Source organism: Mustela nivalis, assembly GCF_964662115.1.
Source record: "Mustela nivalis genome assembly, chromosome: 14".
Classification (NCBI taxonomy): domain Eukaryota; kingdom Metazoa; phylum Chordata; class Mammalia; order Carnivora; family Mustelidae; genus Mustela; species Mustela nivalis.
In genome coordinates, this window is record NC_139033.1 from 74,681,315 (window position 1) to 74,702,274 (window position 20,960).

Here is a 20,960-nt window from a genome sequence, read left to right on the forward strand (position 1 = left end):
TAAAATCAGTACATCTTTTCGAATGTAAATTATAACTCAAACTTTAAAATTTCCTTTTAAAAAGCGAGAACAACAGCTTACTTGCTAAAGATCAGATGCGGAGTCAGACCAGAGTGTAAAGAGCAATACCGCAGCACTCGCTACAGAATGGCATTATGGAAGGGTGGGGGAAGGGCAAGGACGCAATGTCAGAACCATCCCCTAGTTGAGAAAGGTGGCATGTTAAACAAAGCATATATAATGATCTTCAGCGAAACAAGGCGGGGGAAAGGCCAACTGGGAGAACGAAGCCAATCAAAAAGAAAAGTCTGTGTTCCTTAAACAAAATAAACCTTACAATGGGCGAGAGCTCTGCCATAGACTCACCCGTCTTGTAACAATAGGATCAAGGTCTTTAGGATCACGGTGGCTGAGGGTCATGAGATCGGCGTTGAGGGTTCTAATGCGCTGTAAGCGAAGGCGAATATATCGGGCGGAAGTAAACTCCAACAGCTTGGGTGAAAGATCATCAGCGCTCGGTCTGCCGTTGACTAGTGATGTGTGAATCTAACCATAAAGACATCAAAACAAACAAATGTCCATCTTAACCATGCAAAAATATAGCCCTGATTGTTTAACTTCAGGACATAATCTTTTACTGATACTACTTAAAAATCAAACCGAACAACTAGATTCTTGTAGAAACCCAACATTTGTTAAGTATTATCAATGAACACCATGATCACAAAACATCTTCAATTAATTTGAAGTTATGCCTTCTGGCAGCTCAGAAATGGCTAGAAAACTTAACAGGACCACTTCTCCCAGTGTGGAGGGTATTTCAACATGCATCATTAGGCTATGACTCCTATGAAACAAATTCTAAATGCCCAGAACATACTGGAAAGAGTGAGAGAAGGTTCCAGAAAGCTTTGTATACCCACTCTCTTAATCTCAGCTCTCGAAACAATGCAGGCTTGCTGCGGAATTCCTGCTAGGAAGAGTCCTCAGGAGAGGATTTGTAGTTTTATCTCATCAAACCAGACACTACTAAAGAATGGCTTGTTTTTTGGGGGCGCCTGGGAGGCTTAGTTAGTTAAGCATCTGACTCTTGCTTTTGGCTCAAGTCATGATCTCAGGATCATGAGATCAAGCCCCTCACTGGGATCTGCCCTGATTAAAATTCTCTCTCAGTCTGCCCTTCCCCGCACCCACATCCTGCTTCCTCTACTTACCAAAAAAAAAAAAAAAAAGAATAACTTGTTTTTGATTATACTCTGCCTTTTTTTTTTTTTAAAGATTTTATTTATTTATTTGAGAGAGAGAGAGCATGAGAGGGGAGACAGTCAGAGGGAGAAGCAGACTCCCCATGGAGCTGGGAGCCCGATGCAGGACTCAATCTGGGACTCTGGAATCATGAAGTGTGAATTCATGAAGTGTGAATTCCACTCTGGGCATGGTGAGCACTGAGCTATAGTATTTCACGAGCCATCTCCAACTCTCAACACCTCCAAACAGGAGAATGTCGCAGAGAAAACTAGAAACTACATCTTTTAGAGGCATTTTCACTCTCCCTTTAATATTTCAACAAATGTGCTTGCCCTGGTGTCATGGGAAAGGTGCTTTAAGAGGATCTGATAGAGTTATTGAGTCACGGTAAACGGAAGACTAAGGGCTCTTCCTGAAAGGAAGAAATCAATAAGGTGAAATGTATGGGTGACAACATCAATCATCAGGAGACTCCCGTCAATATCTTGAACACAGCTAGATAGTTAAAGATCTCTGTAATCTGTACTCAGAGAGATCGACCTGGAATGTCTGATATTGGCTCTTACAATGGCTATCTTTACATCAGAGGTGAGGGCTCTGGAGAAAAACGCGACATGGCTGCGGTGGGCACAGTACCTCTCCATGCTCAAGGGGCACCAGGCGAGAATAGTAAGAGGTGCAGATCACTTCGTCATCAGCCCTGTAGGTGGGCGGCCCCCGTCTCGGAGTGATATTGTAACGAGTCAAACACTCCGTGTCACTAACTGCATAATACTGCCAGGGGCTGAACACTGTGCCGTCCAGAGAACGTTCCAAAATCCAGTTCCCAGGTCGAGGCGCATTAGCAGCTTTGATGATGACGTAGGCGACTTGAAAGACCTAAAACAAGGATAGTAATAGATGTCAATCAAGAACCATTAGAACCTCTTGAAAATAAATTGCCTCTTGGGAGACTGATAGGATGACCGCCAACGTCTCCTCACGCTTTTGGGTATAATGCCATATAAATGTTGATCAGAAATAGGTCTTGTGAATATTCCCCTAGAGGCATCACTTTGCCAAATAAACTCAAAAAAATACTCTCACAAATAAATGTGTATAATTACAACCATCGTGAACAGTAGTAATATTAGCACAAGTGCTTGTTCTCTCGTTTTCAGTGTCATCGGGATCCTGAATGATCGTAGTGACATCACATTACACCAATGGTAGCTCAAGTGTATTTCTTTAGTAATTTGGAAATAACACATCTGAATATGAGGGGGAAAAGTCCACTACGTGTGTGCCTATTTGAATGACGTCAATCCAAAACATGAACAATACAGAAAGCCGACAAGGATGTAGAACAATAGGAACTCCCATGAATCGCTGACAGGAATGCAAAATGGTAAAGCGGCTTTAGAATGTGGTTTGTCAGTTTCTATAAAAGCTAACCATATTCTTACCGTACAACCCAGCAACTGCACTGCTCGGTACTTACCTAAATGAATGGAAAATTTCCAAAGGCGAATGGATGAACAAAGTGTGATACACTGTCCACTAACATATTATTCAGTGATAAAAAGAAATAAGCTCTCACACTATAAAAAGATATAGAGGAAATTTAAATGCATGTTGTTAAGTGAAAGGGCCAATCTGAAAAGGCTACATATAATATAATCCCCAAAATATGGCATGCTGGATAAGGTAAAAATACAGAGACAGAAAAAGATCAGTAGTTGCCAAGGGTTGAGGGGGAAGGACAAATGACCTCCAGGGGGCCACAGAGGATTCTTAGGGCCGTGAAGCTACCCTGCAGAATATGTAATTGTGGACACGTGTCATTAAACATCTGTTAAAACCCATAGAGTGTGCAACACAAAGAGTGAAACACTGTAATTACTTAATTAGTAATAATGTATCCACATCAGCTCACCAGTTTAAACAAATATTTTACACTAATGCAAGATGTGAATAAGAAGGGGAATGGATGCAGAAGAGTGAGGGGTGTATGGGATTCCATACTTTACACTCGTTTTTCTGTAAACATTAAAAACTGTTCTGAAAGATTACAAACTGTTCATTTAGAAAGAAATAAAAAGTTAGAAAGTGCAGAGCTTGCATAACGGGGGGAAATGGGATGTAGATGAGCAATAGCCAGGTAAGTCTTGCATTTGGAAGGGAATCTTGTTGCTGCGTAGCCCCAAATTCAGCACTAAAAGGAATCATGTGTCCACTAACCAGCCCCTCTTGGAACAATCCAGTGACAGGAAATTCACTTGCTCTTAAGATAGTTCCTTTGTTTTATGGAAATTTCCTCTGTTAGGGGATCTTCCCTGAATTGATTCTCAAGGTGCCTCATAAATTCCATTCTCTGGAGCTGCAGAAAACATGCGGATTCCATTTCATGTAGCTTTCCTATAGACACTTAAATAAATAATCATATATCATCTCCAGAATCCAAAGTTCTCCGCTCCAACTTCCTGTTTATCTGAAAATATTTACCATTTCACAAGACTCTAAAAAATGGAGATGCCCAGGAATGCCTGGCTGGCTGAGTTGGTTATGTATCTGACTCTTGATTTCAGCTCTGGCCATGACCTTGGGGTGGTAGGACCGAGCCCCACGTGGGACTCCAAGCTCAGCAGGGAATCTACTTGAGATTCTCTCCCTCTCCCTTAACCCCTCCCCCAACTTGTGCGCTTTCTCTCTCTCTCAAATAAATAAATAAATCTTTTTTTTTTAAATGGAGGTGCCCAGTGAGACAGCATGATGGGGCAGCCCATTAGAGATGGATAGAAGGAAAGGAAATTCACAAAGACAGCTGAAATGAAATGTATCTCCCTTCTGCTTTCCAGTTTCACATTTACAATGGAAAGAACTAACGGGATGACTTCATGCATGTGAAGAACTTTATGCGTGTCATCTCATTTAATCCCAAACAACTCCTTGAGTTCCAAATGACTGTTGTGCCCATTACATATTTGGAAACTGATGTATAGAGAAATTGAGAGACAAACTACTGAGTCATAGGTCCCAATAAGAGCACTGGCCCCCACAAGTCCACACATACCTAAGGCTGCTAAACTTCCTTTTTGTGATACCCAAATAAAAGACACCTAAGTTCACTTGCACACTGGGTCATCTAAACAAATGCAGTGGCAGCTGTTCCAACTAACTCTGGAGTTTCTATTGGGAGAGCCTGGGATGAGCTGGGGGTGGTGGGGGGCAGGGATGGGAGGTTGTGTAAGAAACAAAAATTAATGACAGCTAATGCTAATGGAGCATGTACTGTGGCCAACAATGAATTATTAATAATTAATAATATTTAAAGAATTATTAATAATATTAATACAATTAATAAGCTACTTAATAATTAATTAGAATTATTAGTGCCTCATTAGAATCATTGGCTTTTCTAATTCTATCACTAAATTCTTCTTATGAAGTATATATTGTTATTTCTGTCACTTTACAGATGAGAAAACTTAGGCATGGAAAGGTTATGTAATCCCAGGATCTCATAGGTACTGTGAGAGCCACAGGGACTCCCGGGTGGCCCAGTCAGTTAAGGATCTGCCTTTGGCTCAGGTCATGATCTAGGGTCCTGGCATCAAGCCCCACTCTGCCACTCCCCCTGCTTGTACTCTCTTGCTCTCTGTCAAATAAATAAATAAAATATTTTTAAAAAAATGTATACTGTAGGACTTTGAGCCCAGCAGTCCATACTCAATCACCATGCTTTGCTGGTACAGAAGGCAAGGAAAAGGAAGGGCCACATTCCAGGCTGGGGCAATAAGTGGGTGCTAACCCAGTTTTTCCATTATTGCAATACCCTGTTCTTGGATTTTCCTCAAACTCTTGTCAGCTTTCATACTGAGAGCTTAACCATCTACGAGAAAATCAGGCTAAATCGAAGGACAACCATGAGGGGGAAACTTCAGGACAATTCTTCAAGGAAGGAAATGTTTAACTCTTATCTTGATCAAGGCCTTGGGCTGTGAAGCTGGGTATTGTTCTCACAATCTCTCCATAGTCCTCAAGGTCCCCAAATTGGAGACCAAAAAACAAACCCAGAAAGGCACTACAAGCTGTGAATCTATGAAAGAAGAAGAGGAATGCATGAAGCATCCAAACATAGTTTGTCCTCAGTGAAGCCATGTTTTTGACTGAATTGTGTCTCCCCAAAACTCATATGTCAAAGTCCTAACCCTTACTACCTCAGAATGTGACTCTATCTGCAGACAGGGTCAAGAGGTCATTCAAGTTAAATGAGGCCATGCAGGTGAGCCCCAGTTTAACACGACCAGGGACTTCAGAAGAAGATTAGGACACAGATGCACACAGACCTAAGGGCGACCATGTGGGGACACCATGAGAAGCCATCTACAAGCTGACAACCTAAGTTCCAGAAGAAATCAACCTACCAACATGTTGACCTTCGACTTGTACCTTCCAGAACCCCGAGTATATAAATTTCTGTTGGGTGAGCCGCCCAGTCTTCGTTACTTGCTACGGTAGGCCTAGCAAATTGATACAAGCTCTGATTCACCAGTGTGCATTGATCAGTAGGTCCTGGCTCACAACAGAGAAAAAGTTAGGGATTCTATGTTAGTAGATAGATCTTAAACATTTACGCAAATGAAATCTGTGATACTTCTGTTGCTCGTGTGTGTGTGTGTGTGTGTGTGTGTATGCACACACGTGTGCATAGCTGACTCAACTGCCTTCCCTCTCCATCTAAGGTTGGCCGCATACAAGCTGACAATGCAGGTTTTCACCAGACTTGCAGTCACTGCGGTCTTGCCAAACCTGACACTGACTCAGCCATTTCAAAATTCACCTTCATCACTGTTTTCCACCAAGTGGCCTTTGTTAATGATCACCGCAATGCACATAAACAGTGTCACCTAAATACAGTAGACTTATATCAAACACCACTTCCTGCAGAGAATCCAGACAGGAATTCCCATGTGGGCTCCTGTCTTCACTTACATATATATTAAATCCACCTCAGGCACGGGCATCTGACAAGCACAGGTAGTCTAATTCTCCAAAGGTGAGGGTTAACTTCCAATGTAGGTGGTGAAGTCAAGTCTCTCATCTCCACAGAAAGCTTGGCCCTTCTCTGCTGGAGCTCAGCCCATAATCTGTGGAGGACCCAGATACCACACGGGAACACCCCTCTGGAAATTTTCTATCCATACGAGCACTTATGGCCTTTGAAAAAGACCAGAGGGATGTTTTCCCTCTTATGTGCTGGAAAAGAGATTTTCCCAGACAAAAGAGTTTTAGGTTCTATGTCAAATGACATTTAAAAAGACTTAAGTGTGGAGCACCTGGGTGTCTCAGTCAGTTAAGCGTCTGCCTCCGACTCAGGTCACAATCTCAAGAATCCTGGGATCTAGCCCCACACTGGGCTCCCTGCTCAGTGGGGAAACTGCTTCTCCCTCTTCTGCTCCCTCTGCCTGTGCTCTCCTGCTCTTTCTTTCAAATAAATAAATAAAATCTTTAAGAAGAAAAAAAAGAGTTAAGTGTATTTGATAAGTAGTATTTCTCAATTATCCCCATAAAAGTAGTGTATTTATGCTTTGAAGCTTTATTTCGTATGATATTATTAGAAGATAAAATTCAAAATCATTATTTGAATATTTATTACTCAAGAATAGAGAAGTTATTATTTACTAGAAGGCCATCTACTACCACAGGCAACGAATCACTTCTGAGTTTAGAGTATCCATCACTCAAACATCTAGTTAGTTGATAATCTTGTGAAGTAACAAGCAAAGTTTGGGGCAAGGAAATCTTGGCACGAGGGATATGTGTAATGTACATTTTAGGTATGCCTCTTACAAACAATTACCTTAAAAGGTCGTTTCTACCATATTTTAGTTGACTATTTACTGTTATCTCCTAGTTTCAGGACCAGCATTCAAAATTAACAGACAGAAGGAAACAGATTTGTGAATGAGAAGAGAACTCTGGAATAAAACTAGATTTGTTTATCTTTAAATTCGGTGTTGTCGTTAGAAAAGCAAAATAAACATGTCAAAATCCAATCTCCCCTGCCCCCAACTTTCTTCCCTTTCTGCCTTTTCTTTTTATTGGGAAGAGAAAGAACTGGTTATCAGTAGTGACAAATTTAGATCAACTCAGTTTCTTTCCTTAATTTTTTAAAGATTCATGTCTCAGAAAATCGGGAACTTTGGAAGCAAGCTCAAGACACTTCAAGTAGACATTGAGGAAAAACAAAAGTACTAAAGGTGGTCACCAGCCAATAGAGGGCACAGCCACAGAAGCCTATCCGAACAGTGAAGAGGCACCTAGAACCAGCAATCGGAAGAAGGGAAAGGGATATTCGAAACATCTGCCAGAAGCAGTTGTTTCTTGTCACCTAGAAAAGCTACTTTAAAAAAGGCAGGCCAGGAAGCTGTCCCATGCACCACATGTCACAGTTTCCATTTAAGGATCACTAGCAGTGTTGCAATGGAAAAGGGTTGAATCACTTTTAAGAAGTCAAAACTGAAGAGGAAGGGGTTGGTTTTCATTCCCTGTTCCCATGTTGTCTCCGCATCATTGTCCCCAGCGCTCAATGTCCCTGAGCACTCTGGAATGATTTTGCTAAGTTTTGTGGAAGCTTAGTTGGATCCACCTCAAAAGCACAAGCAGGGATGTCACCAAATGCCCTTTGTGAGCATGTCTACCTTTTCCCCATCCTGTAAGTGTCATGTGACAGCCCAGCACTCCCCTCCCCCAAAATGAGAGAAACATGCTTGTGAGATATATTCAGAGATCATTCTCAGATCTGAGAAATACAAAAGGCACCTTTCCTATCCTCTGGTGCCTAACCTCCACCAGGTTTTCACCTGAATATCTTAGCCTTTGAAATTATATAAGGATTTCCCCCAAAATGCCATCTTCCCTTTCTCAGGATGTAACAGGGGTGACAATAAAATAGCTTTTCTTTCTTCCCCTACTGACTGTGGAAGTAGGCTCAAAAATGTGTCATGGAGACTGAAGAAAGAAGTTAGCAATATTCCAGAGGGAAAAAAAAAAAAAAAAAGGAAAAATGGACATCATGGCTTCAAATAAGTGGTCTGCCTGACATAGAGCCTGCTGTGTCATGGGCTGACCAAACGTGTGCAGACCTGCTCCATGACCTTGGCCTGTGGGCCAGGAACCTGTGTCCTGAGAATAATCTGCTCAGTAAAAGAAGAACAGAGATGTGACCCCAGATGGTCAGCTCTTCAGCCAGGTAGAAAAATGACTGCTCCTTTCCTGGGGAGCAGGAGCGATGGGGAGAGAAGCAGAAATCTTACTCTCAGAGAAGCACTCCAGCAGGACACGAGGGAGGGAGCGAGGAATGAGCCTTAACAATTTTCTACTTACAGTTCATTCAATATACATGGATTGAGCATCTGCTTTGTAAGAGGGACTGTGACAGATGCAACCAATACAGCAGTGATGTGGGGGAGGAGTAAAGGGAGAGAAGGGACAGAAGGACAGGGAGTGAAGACCCCGCAGGGCCAGAGCACAGAGCAGTGTAGAAATGGCAGGAAGCCAGGCTGGCCTGAGTGTAGACAGCGGGAGGGAGCCTGGGCAGGGCGTGCGTCCTTGCACTGTGTTCAGACTTCTAGACCACGAGAGAACCTTAAACCAGGAAGCTGCAGGGTCAGCAGGGATGAAAAGATCATGCAACTGGATGTGGGTGCCGGGAAATCAGGGAAGATGCTGGTGCTGATGTAGCAAAGACCAAGACCTAAGCAGAGACAAGGTCAAGTGGATCTTCAAGAGTTTTTTAAAAGGTCAAATGTGAGTGAGAAAGAAAACACAAAGAGGCCAGGCAGAGCTCTCCAGCTCTCAACTTCTCAACTCAGCTTCTTTCTGGTTCATCTGTTAGATCACCTGTTGGCCCACGATACCCGAGTCGCTCTAGCAATGCCTTCGTACCTATAGCTCCATGTCCCTTCTCCTCCTCCCTTGGCTCACTCTATGAAAGTAAAAGGGGCCCCTAACCATTAAGCCTCGCAAATCCAACAGGCAATACCATCCAGAAAAGCTGTGCAAATCTGCACTTGACTAACTCCATTAAACATTAACCTGCTCGTTACACATTTACAACTCCTAGAAACAATAATTGTGTGTTTCTTTCCTTTGTTCATGAAATCTAGCTGAATCGTTTATAGTTTTAGCGCTAGAGAGATTAGAAAGCAGTTTTTGTTTGTTTGTTTTTGCAAGACTTCGTTCTTTATGTGGGAAGTTGGTCTATGTCCTATTTAAAGATTCTCATTTTCCTTTAGAAACATCGATCTTCACTGAGCATCTGTCACTTGTCAGGCACTGAACTGATGGTTATCACATTTAAATCATCGCATTTAAAGCTTTTTTTTAAAAAGACTATCTAAATAAGTGTCTTATGCAGGAAGGCTTTTGTTTACTTAAAAAGATGTGACAGGAATGTAAAAGGGTGCAGCCATTATGCAAGACAGTATGGGGGGGTTCTCGAAAAATTAATCATAGAATTCCTTTTTGAGCCTGTAATTCCAATTCTGAATATATGCCCATTAAAATTGAAAGCACACCAATGTCTACAGGAGCACAAATCACAATACCCAAGAAATGGAATTAACCCAAATATCCATCAATGGATATATGGGTAAACAAACTTTAGGATATCCCTATAATGGAATATTATTCAGCCTTAAACAAGAATGAAATTCTACAAGGCGCCTGGGTGGCTAGTGGGTTAGGCCTCTACCTTCGGCTCAGGTCATGATCCCGGGATCCTGGGATCGAGCCCTGAATCGGGCTCTCTGCTCAGTGGGGAGCCTGCTTCCTCCTCTCTCTCTGCCTGCCTCTCTGCCTACTTGTGATCTCTGTCTGTCAAATAAATAAATAAAATCTTAAAAAAAAAAAGAATGAAATTCTAATACATTCTACAGCATGGATGAACCTTGCAGACATGATGCTAAGTGAAATAACAAAGGACAAATAACTATAAATACCACCCACATGGGTTACCTAAAGTAGTCAAATTCATAGAGACTGAAATTAGAAGTATGGCTCATTGGGGCCGGGGAAGGGTGGGAGGAATGGGGAGTTCGTGTACAAAGTTTTATTTTGGGATGATGGGAAAGTTCTAGAGGTGAACAGTGGTGATGGTTGTCCAACAACATGAAGGTACTTAACGCCAGTGAACTGCACCCCTAAAAATGGTTCCTCAAGAAATAAAAAGATGTAAAAATAGGGAAAGAACATTAGATGGTATGAAGATTCAACTTTTTGTGGAAGATGGAGATTTCCAAACTGAATGTGAGTGGGAGTCCGGTATCTCCAGTGAGGGAATTCTGGAGAAATCAGTGAAACCATGTGGAGGTCAAACACACAGTGTAAGGGCACGTCTAGAGTCTTCCCTTTCCTACATGACCCTATTTCTGTCATGTTCTCATGAGCTCCGGTAAGACATGATGGTAGTTCACTACGTATAAAACCTGAGCCCCAAACCATTAGGGTTTGAAAAGGAAGATGAGATCCCAGTGATGTCTTGTCTGGAGATCCACAGTTCAGACAGAATGCTTCCCCCTGGGGTTCATGAGCTGACACCTGGGCAGCAGCTTCCTGTCTGGCCCCCCTGGGTCATTCTGGTAAAAAGCAAGAAATAACGCTCAGTGTGGGCCATCTCAACAGAGGCCATGGTCATCTCACTAGCTTTCTTGTGTTTGTGTCCTATGAAGATCAAAGGAACTATGCTCTGATAATATGCCAGAAGGTATTAGAGAAAAGAGAAAAATGTTAAATTTTAAGTCTGACAATTCTCAGTCTCCTTCCAAATACCAGGGGGCAAGTTCGCAGGAACTACAAAATCTGCACTAGTTCAGCCACTTGCTGATTTGCTTTTAAAAATATGATGACTGCCTAAGTTTGACCAAAAGCTTTTCTAGAGGGGATGTTTGGGAACCCTGGTACTCCCCCACTCCATTTTTCTGTCAATCTAAAATTTCTCAAAAAAAAAAAAAAATCTATTGGCTATTCAGCGACAAAGAAAGCTGATTTCTACATTATTATCGTAGTTATCAGTTACTCAGAGAAAGCCTACACCACCCCCACTGGCTCATGAGTGGTTTTAAGTCTTCACCAAACTTCTCAGGATGTCTGGGTTTGGACAGCTGTGCCTCCCCAGCTAATAATTTGCAGGTTTTAATTTGATCTCACAGCTTTCCCAGGTTCCATTTCCGTGCCTTATGGCGCATAAAGGGCAGGCCAGAGCAGGTCAGTGCCGTCCGAGTTGCTGCAAAAATATTTTAAAGGGCTCCCAGGTCTGAGGAAATGTGTGGGCATCTAGACTATCATCCCAGTCATTAGAGTTTCTACCTTTGTCACTATGACGGCTTTGTCATCCCACCGAGATTAATGCTTCTAGAGTAAGACTTCCAGAATCGCTCCCCCAGTTCATGAGTTTTTAATTTCTTACCATCTAGAGAATGATAAAACTCAATTTGATGGTTTCTACAACTCAGGCTTCAAGTGACAAATCCAGAGAATATTTTCTCTACCTTCCACTGCATTTTTCACAATGAAATGCGGGAATATGAATCAGTATGTTCTTCACTTATCTCGCATTGTAAGTATAGTGTGAAATAATGTTTTCAGGAGAAGACTTTACAAATTTTGTAAACTGATGTGAGCTACCACTATCAGATTTTTAGTGCTATTCCTCAAGCGCCATAGCTATTTTGGCACCTCTCAAACAATGATATTTAGAGTTAATTCTTTTTTTTCTCTCTTTTGTTACAATAGGAAAATTCTATCCTGCCTCTTGCATTGAGATCCAAATGTCTAAAAAATGCCACCAGCATGTTACAAGCAATTTGACTGCTCCCATAGAGATTAATAATAATGACACAATTTATCCATGTGAAGATAATAGACAAGAACAAATAAGCGTTACTTAAGCATCTGAATTCAATCCAGTACTCCCAAATATATGTCCAATAAAGTGACCTAAGTCAATTAATATATGTTACAATGCACAAACAAATGCATAAATAAATAAACAAGAGAGGCTCGGGTATTCAACTGGTAGAGAACAAAAACTGAAAGGAAATGGTAATCTCGGTGCTCCTCAGGGGTTGTGAAACACAAACTTTGATTCACTGTTAGTGAATCTGTAAACCGAACAGTATTTTTGAAAAAAGGCACTCCAGGTCGCAATAAAAGGATGTTTGAACTCTTTGACCCAATAATCCCGTCTTTTGCAATCTACATGAACATATAATCAGCACTGCGGTCACAAAAATATGTAAATATGTGTTGCAGCCTGATTTTATAAAATTGGAAACACCTGACATGTCCAACAATGGGAACAGGTTGAATAAATTACCACGTACCCAGATGGTGACCTATTATTCTGTCATCAAAAGTTGTTACAGGAATGTAGATGCTGGCATGAAGAAGAAATTGGTACGGCCTGGCCCTCCTGGAGTAAACAGCTAGAGAACTGGATAAAGATATTAAAGAGTGATTCTAAAATACTGGACAGCAGGCGGCATAAAACAGTGATTCTGGGGAGAAGAGCTTTTTGCCTAGAGACGCTTGCTGGACAGTGGTTTGTCAATGTCTTATAAAGTTAAATATTGACATATCCTTTGGCTATGCAATTCCAACCCTAGAGAAACAAAGATATATGTCCCAAAAAAGATTTTCATAAGAATGGTCATGGCAGCTTTATTTATAACTGTCAAAAACGATGGCAACTAGTAGATAAGTGAGTTTGGATCTAATGCGCAATACAGTGATTCTAATCCACAATACTGTATAATAATCTTCAAAGTTGCTAACAGACTAGATCTTAATTGTTCTCAACACAAAAAAGATGTAATTACATGACATGATAGAAATGTTAGCTAATGTCACTACAGTAACCATATTGCAATACATGAATGTCTCAAACCAACGCGTTGTGCATCTCAAAGTTACCCAATGCTATCTGTCATTACATCTCAATAAAGTAACAGGCATTGAGAAAAAGAACTGGAATAAAACCCAAGCAACATAATGGGAGGACGCATAAACAAATGTTGTTACATTCATGAAATAAAGCACCCAGAAATTAAAGAACAAACCACTCACACAAGCCACAGTGGATGAATCTCACAGCTACAGAGGCTAAAAGAAACCAAACACAAAGCGACACACCATTTACTCCCATTTATATATTATGTAACAGGCAAAGCTACAGTGAGAAACATTCAGAACCCTGGCTCCTCCGCTGGCGGGAGGGGGAGGGGCTGGAGGAGCACCGCCCCGAAGAGGCACAGGGGGGGATTCTGTATCAAAACCCATCCAACTATACCCTTAAGATGGGTGCATTTCACGGTGCGTAAACTATATCGCAATCAACAGAAAAAATTAAAGAAGACATTTATTACAGGACTGGATGTACAATTTTGGCTCTGTAAACATGTTTTCCCCTAGCTGCTCTATGTACCTTTCCTCATTGCCTGCTCCCTTCCTTCACTCCCTTCATTTGGGTTGTCTCCCTGAGTCCCTAAGCTGCCCCTTCCTCTGTGTTATCCAAGCATCCTTAACCCCTGCACAGCCTACACCACCGGACCAAAGGGGTCTGCTTACTTGCCTGTTTCTGCCACTAGACCAGAAGGCCCGAGGGCCCGGCTCGGCCTCACATAACAAGTGTAGCAGCAGAGAGAGTAACCAACATGTATATGGAAACTCCTGTTTGTTGTACACTTCTCTGGGCTAAGGGCTTTCCCCGGATGTCATTGTTGTCTTGTTCATCAAGGAATCTTGAGACCCTGGCACCCAATAGGCAGAGATCATGAATTATTAACTATACAGTGTTCTCAGATATGATGGACTAGATCAAAAGGCAAATCCTGGGAACACCTGGGTGGCTCAGTTGGTTAAAGCCTCTGCCTTCAGTTCAGGTCATGATCCCAGGGTCCTGGGATTGAGCCCCACATCAGGCTCTCTGCCCAGCACCGAGCCTGCTTCCCCCACCCCCCACCGGCCTGCCTCTCTGCCTGCTTGTGATCTCTGTCAAATAAATAAATAAAATCTTTAAAAAAAAAAAAAAAAAGGTAAATCCTGGTAATTAGAACCACAAGTGGAGGGGCACCTGGGTGGCTCAGTGGATTAAGCCTCTACCTTTGGCTCAGGTCATGATCCCAGGGTCCTGCATCGGGCTCCTTGATGAGCAGAGAGCCTGCTTCTCCCTCTCTCTTTGCCTGTCTCTGACTACTTGTGAGCTCTCTCTCTGTCAAATAAATAAAATCTTAAAAAAAAAAAAAACCACAAGTTTTTTTTAAATTTTTGATTTTGTTTTGTTTTTAAAGATTTTATTTATTTATTTGAGAGGGAGAGAATAAGAGGGAGAGTGTGAGAGCACAAGAGGGATAAAGTCAGAGGGTGAAGCAGACTCCCTGCGGAGCAGCGAGCCCCATGTGGGACTCGATCCCGGGACTCCAGGATCATGACAGGAGCCAGAGGCCGTCACTTAACCAACTGAGCCACCCAGGCACCCCACAAGTGATTTTTTAAAAAAAATTTTCTCTATTGGGGTGCCTGGGAGGCTCAGTTGGTTGAGCATCTGACTCTTGCTCAGCTCAGGTTTTGATCTCATGGTTCTGTATTCAAGCCTCACGTTGGGCTCTAAGCTGGGCATGGAGCCTATTAAAAAAACTTTTTTCTTTTAAATGAAAACTTTTTTTCTTATATTTTCCCTGTATTTAAAATTTTCTGCTTCTATATCAAAATAAAAGACATGTCTGCATAGAGAAAAGGTCAGTTGAAAACCTTAAAAACACAAGAGCTCTTTTGAGGTATGGCCGAGGTATTCATGAGCTACTTTGCTCTTTTATTTGTTACAACTTTCTAGAGATAATGATGTTGCAATTTGAGCAGAATGTTAAGCAAAAGGCCAAAAAAAAAAAAAAAAAAAAAGTTTACAATGGATTCCAACTGCAACGGTATTTTTCAAAGAAATATTTCTTCAGGAATTAAAACTTATCTTTTTTTAGCTTCAGTATAACAGGAAGAAATAATGATTTCAGAACAGACCTCCCTTTCTTTCCATATATATACAAACCAACTTTATTTTGAAGCCAAAACAGTTGGGGACAAGCAAAGTATATTTTGATAGGGTCTTGAGACTATCTTTGCTGATTTCCCAGAATCCTTCCCAAGGCCCCGTCTAAGGGGCCCTGTTGAGTAAGACGTATATGGTCATCGTAAGGCCAGTACTCTGCCATTCAAGACAGATAAAGGGGAGGAGGGGGTGGAAAACGAAACTGGACTAACTGAAAAAATATTTATGCTTGACTGGTAAACTATTGATAGTAAGCTTTATCATTGAAAGCTTAGAAGTAAATCTTGTCAAGAAACTGAAACTCCACATAGTTCTTGAAGCCTGGCCTCAGTTATTTGAATTTATTCAGCTTACCAGTCATGAACACTGGACAGCTTAAGGTATAATATTTGTATTCCCATTGGATCCCCTAGCTCTTTAGGATTCCTAAAGATGAAGGTGAGGCCCCTAAGGATAAGCTGTGGGAGGCTGACAGGAGAAGCCCCTCAGAGGCAGCCACGTTCAGAAGGATGAGGAAGTGGTGGTTTTACAGCAGGTGCCCAATTGTTCACCCCTCCCCCACTGAGAGTCCGCCATTGCTTCCCATTTCCTCTACTTCCTCTACTGCTGACCTCAGTGACCTGGGGGCCCATAGAGCACAGAGAAGTGAAGCTGCATGACTCTGGCGGCCAGATCTATGTGGGGACACAACTTCTGCCACTTTCTCTGGAACCCCTCTGCTGGAGCTCTGAACTGCCAAGACTTCCCAGAGAAGTCTTGAAACCACATGAAAGGAGAGACTGGTCAGGCCCCGGCTATCCTGGCACCCTCTTCCCAGCTACCTCAGTACCCCCTCTTCACCTGCCTCCCCAGAGCCCTCTCCCCAGCTGCCTCAGCACCCCCAGTCCAGCTACCCAGCACCCTCCCTAGCTGCCCACACTCCCTTTCATAGCTGTCCCACCTCCATCCCCACCATGGCCTGACCATGGACTGAACCTTTATGCCTACGCCCACTCAATCAAGCCTTTCCTGAAATTTTGGCCCGTTGAAACCAGGGTAGATATAAAATGAATGCTGTTGTTTTAAGTCATAGACGTTGGCTGTGATTTCTTACACAATAGCTGTGCCATAGATAACTGGAGAAGTTGTGTATTAAACAATAGAATGAGATAAAGGTGTGAAAACAAAAGAAAGACATATCTATGAGAATAGCAGCTTTGCGGAGAACAGGACGAAAAAGATAAGAAAGTCTAAAGGACAAGAATTTACTGTGGCTGACTTCCAAATCACAGCAAAGAGCTTAAGATTTCTTCCAATCTGTTCTTTTTGCCAAATTCAAGAAGAACTTAATATCTCAAATTGGTTGAGACCAGTATAAAGTAACCGAAAACTGAAATGGAATGAATCACTTTGAATACATATAAGGAAATGGTCATAGTAATTCCTATCACAGCTTCCAAGAAGGGTCTCTGCCTGACCTCTTCTAATGAACAGCCAACACTCACTTGTAATGAGAAGCTCCAATTTACATGCAATTCTTGTTCTAAGAATCTTTCAAGATTTTCTGTCTTAAGACTGTGAAATCTGCCTGTTCTTTTCTTACTACCCTATGCTCAATGTGCTTAGCAAACACTTTCTATTTGGATGACACAATTAAAAAACCTCATTCTAGTTCTGGTCCATATTTTAGAAATTTTAGGGAAAAAAACAACAGACATCCAAATTAATGAGGTTTTAGAAAACCCAGCAAACAAGGAGCTATTGTCTCAAGGTTTGTATAAAACAAAGGCCCTTCTGTGATTAAGTTCCCACAACAAAATGCTACTTCCTAATTAAACCAACATAGAAAAGAAAGCACTGCTTCAAAAAGCAGCTTTATTTTCAGGGCCATAGGAAACATTTCTTTTTTTACGAAATACATTTTATCTTCTAAAGGAACGATACCAAGTTTTACTCACAAATCTGACCACCCCCAGTGAAACTTTTTGCCCAGGTTTCAACATTTTAACACAAAACACGGATTCATTTTCTTGCTCCTTGGCCAAAAAGCACATGGTAGACAGCACCCACATCTACCAGTCACCACGGGGAAAGGAGCAACAACCTGAGCAAAGAGGACAGGGGGAGAGATTAGGAAGAACGTGAACTATCCCAAATCAGGAGGAAATTATAAGAGATCTGGCCAGTCTCCCCACAATGCAGAGGAAAAGAGCAATTCAAGACCCAGAACAAGAGAGGTGAGACGGCATAGCATTGTGTGGAAGGAACCAGAAGTCCTGGTTTCCAATCCCAACTTCAGCACACAGAGCCACATGACCCTGGGCAAGCCACTCAACTGACCTGTCCTGCAGTGTGCTTACCTCTTAAAAGGGGGTCATCTGTATTCCAGGATTGCTGGGGAGAGCCGATTAAATCATATGGATGAGGAAAAAATGCTGTGTAGTCTAAAACGTATACTTTATACTTATGTATACATTTGTATATATAGAGATTCCTATATATGTTCATAGTATATGAACACACAATGTAGAGATTGTATATTCACATTCATAGATGTGGTATGCTATAGATTCTATACATACTATATATAATTCTATAACACTATCTTACTAAATTCTATATTCTTCTAAATTCTATAATATGAAATACTATATATCACATGCATACATTATATATGCATTATATACAATATAGATACATTATATATACATACTATATATAATCTATATACTACCTAGAGTTGACCATTGAGTAACATGGGTTTGACCTGCATGGGTCTACTTATACACAGATTTTTTGGTGATACGGTACATGCTGTAAATGCATTTTCTCTTCCTTAAGATTTTCTTAATAACATTTTCTTTTTCTCCTAGCTTATTTGGTTGTAAGAATACAGGACATAATACATATAACATAAAAATATGTGCTAATTGATTATGTCATCAATAAGGCTTCCAGTCAATAGCAGGTTGGTAGTTGGGTTTGGGGGGTCAAAAATTCTACAAAAATTTTCAAGTGCATAGGTGATCAGTATCTCTAAGCCCCATGTTTCCAAAGGTCAACTATAAAAGTCCTATACATACACATTAGATATTCATGTTCAGATATGAAGCATATATATATATTTCTATACATGTACAGGCAATAAATGTTCCTTTTTAAATGGGAAAATCAAGATAAAACTAACCAAAAACTTGCAATATGAACCTTTAAACTGAAATACTTTCACTCCATTACTTCATAGGCATACATATGATATTAATCCTCCTTTTTTATTGAAAGCTTAAGTTATTACCCATAACAGAAAACAACTAAGGTGTCAGGCTTGGGAATTCCTATGCAAGTGATGGGTAAGCCATATAGAAGAATATTATTGCAGCTTTAAAAATATATATATAATAATGAGTTTTAGTTACATTTGGAAATTCTCATGCTACAAAGTTAAGTAAAATAACAGGACACTACTATATATGTCAAAATATTTATTTTGGGATTGCCCAGTGATACAGACAGAGCCCAGGCTCTTGAACCTCAGGGAGTCCTACCCTTGAGTGAGTTACCTGAACTCCCTGAATCTCAGCTTTGTCATTTGTCAAAAGGAGATAATTATAGGACCAAACTCATACTATATGAGGACTTGACGATATAACACTCACAGTAACAAGTTTTGCTACCTCTTTACCTTTGCCTGACCCTTCTAATTTTTCTACCACAAGCTCATATTACTTTCCTAGCCAGAAAAAAAAATAGAATTATTGACTTACAAATTTATTTTTCAACATCTACTTAATTGCATCCCTTAACTTAATCCTACTAGCTAACTCCAATTAGATTATATCAAGGTCTTGGTTAACGTTTCCCTCAGTGATATGTAAAGGTCTTTGGGACTTCAAAGTCATTTGTGAACTATAAATATGACAGACGGAAACTGAGTTCACATTTATTTAGTGTGGAATTTGTCAGGTACTTGACTAAAACAATCCTTCCTTCTTAATGCTATGGCCTTCTACTTTATAAATTATGAAAGCATATCAGCCAACTGCATTTTCTAGGTCTCCACCATGCTGCACAATCTAAAAGAAACAATAAATACGCACATAAATAAACAGAACTGCCTCCCCTTTTCCTCCATCATTGTCATTCTTAAAGTCACAGCACTGAGGACAGTCTCTCGACCAAGATCTAAGGACCCATCCGGTCTGTCAATGTTATCAGAAGGCAGTCCATGATTTCACCTTGAAAATTCTAAATTTTGCATCTTCATTCCAAAGTGGATCTAAAAACTCACTACAAGCATATTCAGGACTGGACAATGATGGTTATAACACAATTTTCATCCAGGATTTCAAGGGCAGGCCTCTGTTTTTATGGTCACGCTAACAAAGGGATCACTTACTGAGAAGGCAGGATTTGTGCCTTAGAGAGCAACTGCAAATCTACCTTTCTATACCCTGCTTTGTGGGGCTCTGAGTAGAAGCACTAGCAGGAGACGGGAAGGCTGGAGGAGGGAGGCAGGGAGATGGGGCAGCCTCCTCCTAGCCTCGGGGTATGAATAACCCAACCCGTCCCATGGCTTCCCCCAGCCATAAGCAACCCTGAGTTCCCTTGGTACTCTCCTCCCCATCCTCGAACACCATTTAACCTGTTCCTCGTGCTAGATCCATCCCTCTAAATAACTGGTGTGGCTTCTGGTTTCCTGAGTAGATGGACCTACGCTGATAGAAAACACCATGTAAGTCATAGTAGCCAACTTTTAAAAATTGGGGTAAAATGTACCTGAACATCGAAGAGGACCATTTTTGTCATTCTAAGTGTGCAGTTCAGTGGCATCAAGTCCATTCACACTGCTGTGTGAGCATCACCACCATCTGCCTCAAGAACTTTTTCCTCTTCCCAGCTGAAGCTCTGCACCCAGTGAGCACAGGCTGCTTGATCCCTGCTGGCATTCAACTTTCTGTCTCTTTAGACAGGTCTGCTCTAGGTATGACACGTAAGTGCAGTCATACAGTGTTTGTCCTCCTATTTGCTCTATTTCGCCTAGCATGTTTGCAAGGTTCACCTGTGTTGTTGCAGGTGCCAGAATCTGCTTTCTTTTGAAGGCAGGACTATCTTCCATTCTACTTATGTACCATCGCCATTTATCCATTTACTTTCGGCAGACACAGGTTGCTTCCATCTTTTGGCTACTGTGAGTAGTGCTGCTCTGAATAGGGGTGTGCAGAGATCTTGAATTCCTGCTCTCGGTTCCTTTGGGGGTATATGTCTAGCAGTGGAATTGCCAGATTGTGTGGAAATTCTAGGTTTAACTTCTGCAGGAACCACCATGCTGTCCTCCACAGCACCTGTACCATTTTACGTCCCCATAAGCACTTATGCACTTATGTATGTGTCTGTAGAGAAATTCCTATATATGTTCATAGTATATGAACACAGCGAGGCACAGTGGTTTTGTTTCTCCACACCTTCACCAACCCTCATTATATCCCAGGTTTCTTTTAGTAATAGTCATGTTCATGGGTGTGAAGCAGGAGCTCCCTGTGCTTTCAATTTCCCAATTTCCCTAACAATTAAATGTTCTGCCGGTTGTCTTAACTCTGAAAGTCCTATGCCTCAAACTGGAAATCCTCAGCTTCTTCTATGGAGAAATTCT

The 20,960-nt window shown here is 41.4% G+C and overlaps 1 protein-coding gene across 1 annotated transcript in view; it reads right to left on the reverse strand.

The window, feature by feature from the left end:
- LAMA1 (laminin subunit alpha 1) overlaps nt 1-20,960 on the reverse strand; it is a 157,920-nt gene that overhangs the window by 101,790 nt on the left and 35,170 nt on the right. The window contains exons 4-5 of the mRNA XM_082697304.1: nt 1,885-2,127; nt 367-546 (exon numbers count right to left, since the gene is read on the reverse strand). Coding sequence (XP_082553430.1) covers nt 367-546; nt 1,885-2,127 — 423 coding nt within the window. The remainder of the gene's footprint in view (nt 1-366; nt 547-1,884; nt 2,128-20,960) is intronic.